Raw genomic sequence first — 5673 nt, 5'->3', positions numbered from 1 at the left:
AAAAAAAAAAAGAAAGAAAAAACAGAAGATTTATTGACTCATGTACCTAAAGACCAGGTTTTATCCAGAGTTGAAACAGCATAACTAACATGCTTCTAGGTTCAAGTCTAGAAGGGAAGACTATGTAACTCTCTACCAGAAGTCCCAACAAAAATATCATTGCATCTGATTTCCCTATGAATAGGTCATATTCTCATCTGTGAATCAATTCCTGCTCAGTTGGTTTAAATCTAAATCAGGCGGTTGAGAACAACTCCACCAGGAGCACACCAGCTAAGTGTGGAGAAAGGGATGGTCCTCCAGAGGGGAATCAGGATGGGATCACCAGGGAAAGGATAGATGGTTATGGGCATCAAAAATACCAGATCCCCATGCAGATGTGTAATTACCTAAACATCTGTATTGCTTAGAATTATGAACAAGCCTCTTGGACATTCAGCCATTTCAAAAAATAGTATATGATCAGCTGGTAGAGTAGGAAGAAGTTCAAACCGCACTGAAGGCACTGACAAAAAATAAGGCTCCAGGAATTGAAGGAGTATCAGTTGAAAAATAAACAATGCAACACTGGAAGCACTCACTCATCAATGCTAAGAAATTTAGATGATAGCTACTTGGCCAACCAACTGGAAGAGATCTACATACCTGCTTATTCCAAAGTAAGGAGATCAAATAGGACTTGAAAATTATCAAACAATACTGTTAACATCACATGCTGGCAAAATCTTGGTGAAAATATTTCAAAAACAGCTGCAGCAGTACATCAACAGGAAATTGCCAGCATTTCAAGCTGGATTAAGAAGAGGATGTGGAACAAGGAATATTATTGCTGATGTCAGATATATCTTGGCCAAAAGCAACAAATACCATAAAGATGTTTACCTGTGTTTTATTGACCACAAAAAGACATTCAACTCTGTGGATCATAACATTATGGATAACAATTTGAAGAATGGAATTCTAGAACACTTAATTGTGCTCATGTGGAACCTATGCATAGATCAAAAGGCAGTTGTTAGAAGAGAACAAAGAGATACTGCATGGTTTAAGACTGGAAAAGGTGCGCAGCAGAGTTGTATCCTTTCACCTTACTTGTCATTCTAAAGCTGAGCAAATAATCTAAGAAGCTAAACTATAAAGAAGAATGCAACATTAGGATCAGAGGATGATGCATTAACAACTTACAATATGCAGATGACACACAACCTTGCTTCCCTAAAATGAAGACTACTTGAAGCCTGGCAGTTCAAACCTACCAGCCACTCCGTGGAAGGATAGTTGGGCAATCTACTTCCATAGTGATACTGCCTGGGAAACCCAAGGAGGAGTCACCATGAGTTGGATGCAACTCGACGGCAGTAAGTTTGGTTTTTGAAGCCCTTACTGATTGTTTGGGAGCTCTGGTAGCATAGTGCCTAAGGCACTTGATTGCTAACCACAAGGCTGGCGGTTCAAATCCACCAGCCACTCCTTGGAAGGAAGGTTGGACAATCTGCTTCCGTAATGATACTGCCTTGGCAACCCAAGGAGGGGTCGCTATGAGTCGGGTCTGACTCAATGGCACATAACAACAACAACAACTGATTGTTTTGGTTACCTAGTGCTTCTCTAACAAGAATATACCACAAGTGGGATGCTTGAACAAACAGGAATTTATTCTCTAACAGTTTAGAGGCTTTAAGTCCAAGTTCAAAGTACCAGGCCCTAGGGGCTGTGTGAAATCCCCTCAACCTCGTGCTTCAGCTCTACCTCTAGCTCCCGGCCCACTGGAGCTAGAGGCTTTTCTTCACTCAGACAGCTGCTGGCTGCTGAGACTGACAAGCCCAAGGTTGACAAGTAAAAAGGCTCAGTCCTGATGTTACCAAACCACGTGGCAGGCCACTCATTCAAGTCCATTGAAAGTCCCAAGATCAGCAGAGCGTGGCGGGCTGCTGAACAACGACACAACTACATGCAGGTTTCAAGCGTGCCATAAGCTGGAGACCATTCCCCAAGGCTTCCCATAAGCTAGAGACTGTTCCCCAAGGCATCTCCTTATATACAGGAAGCAGACTACATTCCTAAGGCAGCTACTCAGCTGCTCACAGTAGATTCCCCCATGGAGCTGATCATGGGGCATACTACATCCAGCTGCCCAGCCACTCAACCACGCCCAGCCAAGTTGATACACAAACTTCACCACACTGATGAAGGTAAAAAGACAGCCGTCTTTGGTATAGGTTACATTTGAAAATGAAGAAAACGAAAATCCTCACAATTGGACCCATAAACAACATCATGATAAATGGTGATGAAACTGAAGTTGTCAGGCATTTCATTCTAATTGAATCGATAGTCAACTCCCATGGAAGCAGCTGTCAAGAAATCATAATGATGTATTGCACTGAGCAAATATGCAGTAAAAGACCTTTAAAAATCCTTAAAAAAAAAAACTAAGATGTCACTTTGAGAACTAAAGTGTGCTTGACCTAAGTTACAGTCTTTTCAGTTACATCATATACATGCAAAAGCCACACAATGAAAAAGGAAGACCAAAGAAGAATTGACACATTTGAATTGTGGTGTTGGCAAAAAATATTGAATATACCATGTTCTGCTAAAGGACAAACAAACCTGGCTTGGAAGAAATCCAGCCAGGATACTCCTTAGAAGAAGCAAGGATGGTGAGACTTCATCTCATGTACTCTGGACATGTTATAAGAAAGTACTAGTCCCTGGAGAAGGACATCCTGCTTGATAAAGTAGAGAATCAACAAAGTCTGACACAGTGACTAAAAATTGGCTCAAAATGACTGTGAGAATGGCATAGGACCAGATAATGTTTCATTCTGTTGTATCTAACAACTAACACAATTCTAAATAATAAAATAAGACCAGGCTTACTGGTCTGATAGAAAGTGGAGTAACCCCTGAGACTATGACCCTTAGATATCCTCCAGGCCTGGAACTGAACTCACCCTGTGACTCAACTTTGAGCCAAACAATAGAAAGCCTATAAGGTGAAGTATGCACTCATTAAAACAATCAACAATACAATATCAAAAGGGCAGCATTTGCCCAGGGATAAAGCTTAGAATGTAGGAAGGGATAAGAAAGAAGGACAAATAGGAAAAATAAACACAAGGAGGAAGTGGGAAGAGTGCTGTTGCATTGTGGGGATTGCAATCAGTGTCACAACATATGTTTATGTTGTAGATTGTCTCTTCACTTCGTTGATAAAATCTTTTGATGAACAAAAAATATTTAATTTTTATGAGATCCCAGTTATCTACATTGTCTGTTGCTATTTGTGATTTTGTTGCCATATCTGATAATCCATTATGGAATACTAAGTCCTGCAGCCATGCCCCTGGTTTCTTCTAAGAACTATATGGTTTTAGTTTTCACATTTAGGTCTTTAATCCATTTTGAATTAACTTTTATGTATGGTGTGAAGCATGGATCCTGTCTCATTCTTCTGCATGTAGAAATCTAATTTTCCCAGCATCATTTATTGAAGACTCTTCTTTCCTCCTTTGAATGGACTTAGCATTCTTGTCAAACTTGCTTTGTTTTTAGATCACACGGAGGACTCTCTATCCCAAGATCAACCGGCGTTGGTTTGTAACTTTGTCTCAGGCTCAGAAAATGGCATGAGTAAAGACTGTCCTGGTCAGTAAACCTGTGATATGTGTTATCACATAGACTTAACTAGGGTCTATGATTTGTAATATTTAAATTTAAATCTTCAATATTAAAATTCAGTGTTTAATTTAGTGATATGTCTTTAAACAGGAACTCACAGAGAGCCAATTCAAAGGAACCCACATTATCTACAAATAAATGAGATACTGTTAATCAGCGATCAAGAACTTCTTCCATGCCATATAATGGATCAGCATTGGAAGTTCTATGCAGAATGTGAGGAACTAACCTTCTAAAGCCCTGTTTTCTTAATAATGTATTAGGAATTTTTTCGTGTAAGTAGCTAACATTTCATTTCTGATCTTATGTGGTCTGGTGTGCCTATTTTAACACACAGGGTTGATGGGTTGCTACTTAGGATGTATGTTTACTGTTGTAAGAAAAAATATAACTCTTCAAATTATTGTAGTAAGATTCATACCTTTTTGCTGTTGAAATAAAATCATTTTTGAACCAAATTGACTCTCAGGCTTTCTTTTTGCTAACATACACTTAAAACTAACTTTCCAGTCGACATCTTTACTGTATAAATAACAGTTAATTCTTATGAAAATGATGTTTAAATAAGAGTGATCCATGGATAACTGGTCTTGAAAAAGCCCAGATAAGAAGAATCTACTTTGAACAATAATTTAGAGTCCCAATACCTCCCCCTAATTTATTTCAACATGTGTCTTGAAATAAAAATGTGAAATTATGAAAGAGGTCCATTTTAAGTTTCAAAAATTTAGTTTATATAGAATTATACTAAGTCTTAGAACAAAGAATGAATCAAGTGTTATTTAGGGGCTAATTATTTTAAATAGAATATACTTCATCTTTGACATTTGCTACATTGTCATAAAGAGGATTTTTTTTTAAGAAAGACATATATTCAAGAATATTATCAATTTTCCCAAGGGTTTCTCAGAATTCTTTGATAGTCAAACTATTCTCTAATTACCCATCACCCTAAATCCATTGTCATCAGGTCCATTCTGACTCACAGTGACCCTACAGGACAGAGTAGAGATGCTCTATAGGACTGACAAGGCTGTCATCTTTACAGAAGCAGACTGTCATATCTTTCTCCCTAGGAGTGGCTAGTAGATTCGAACTGACAACCTTTTTGGTTAGCAGCCAAGAGCTTAACCACAGTGCCACCAGGGCTCCTTTCCATCACCCCAAACCAAAAAAAAACTCACTGCCATAGAGTCAAACCCTTCTTGGGTTTCCAAGGCAGTATCTCTACAAAAGCAGCCTGCCCGATCTTCCTTCCAAGAAGTGGCTGGTGGGTTTGAACCGCCAGCCTTCTGGTTAGCAGTCAAATGCCTTAGGCACTATGCCACCAGAGCTCCTCTCTATCACCCCAGGCTCCAAAATAAGTCTTTTTTTGACTCTGTGGCCTAATTCTATTCCTTTCCTCTCATTTGGGTAGAATGGTAAAATTGCAATAAAAATTACTCTAGCAAATGTTAGAATATTTGTGGGGCTTGGGGATATGGTATGGCATTTTTAATGTTTAAAATAGAACCTTAAGTACTTTTATAATATATAAGAAACTGGTTAATAATTGCCTCTGGGGAGAGAAATTATGGGGCTGGAGTGCCAAGGCTTTGGGTGCAAATTTACAGAGCAATATTTGTTTTACATTCAACAGTTTGTGTACATTTGATTTCACGCCCTGATTACCATCCCCAACCATAAAAAAATAAGGAACACTTCACAAATTTGCTTGTCATCCTTGTGCAGGGGCCATGCTAGTCTTCTCTGTATCATTCCAATTTTATGCCCAAGTGAGCACAAAATGTAGACTTATTTTTGACTACATATATTTGGCAACTTTTTAAATTGGTAGTATACGCATAATCTATTTATTCAGAAAAATAACTTTTAAGTATCTGAAAAGAAAGCACTTTGAAATGTTTGCCGATTAATCAAAGTGTAAAGACATTAAATTGTTTTATTTTCCTACATTTGAGAGGACAATGGAAGTATTCAAAATAGAAT

At 38.3% G+C, this 5673-nt stretch overlaps 1 protein-coding gene and 1 pseudogene across 1 annotated transcript in view; one reads left to right on the top strand and one right to left on the bottom strand.

Moving 5' to 3' along the window:
* The window catches only part of ANKRD31 (ankyrin repeat domain 31), a 268129-nt gene extending 264209 nt beyond the window's left edge, over positions 1-3920 (top strand). The window contains exons 23-24 of the mRNA XM_042781319.1: positions 3559-3651; positions 3775-3920. Of these exons, the coding sequence (XP_042637253.1) occupies positions 3559-3651; positions 3775-3920 (239 nt within the window). The remainder of the gene's footprint in view (positions 1-3558; positions 3652-3774) is intronic.
* Positions 3921-5370: 1450 nt separating this feature from the next.
* On the bottom strand, positions 5371-5465 carry LOC122150201 (annotated as a pseudogene).
* Between the last annotated feature and the right edge of the window lie 208 nt (positions 5466-5673).

Source organism: Orycteropus afer, unplaced genomic scaffold, assembly GCF_000298275.1.
Source record: "Orycteropus afer afer isolate SDZICR_OR568_19922 unplaced genomic scaffold, OryAfe1.0 scaffold00104, whole genome shotgun sequence".
In the NCBI taxonomy this organism is placed as follows: domain Eukaryota; kingdom Metazoa; phylum Chordata; class Mammalia; order Tubulidentata; family Orycteropodidae; genus Orycteropus; species Orycteropus afer.
The sequence above is the reverse complement of the archived record's forward strand: the minus strand, read 5'-3'. Positions and strand labels throughout refer to the sequence as shown.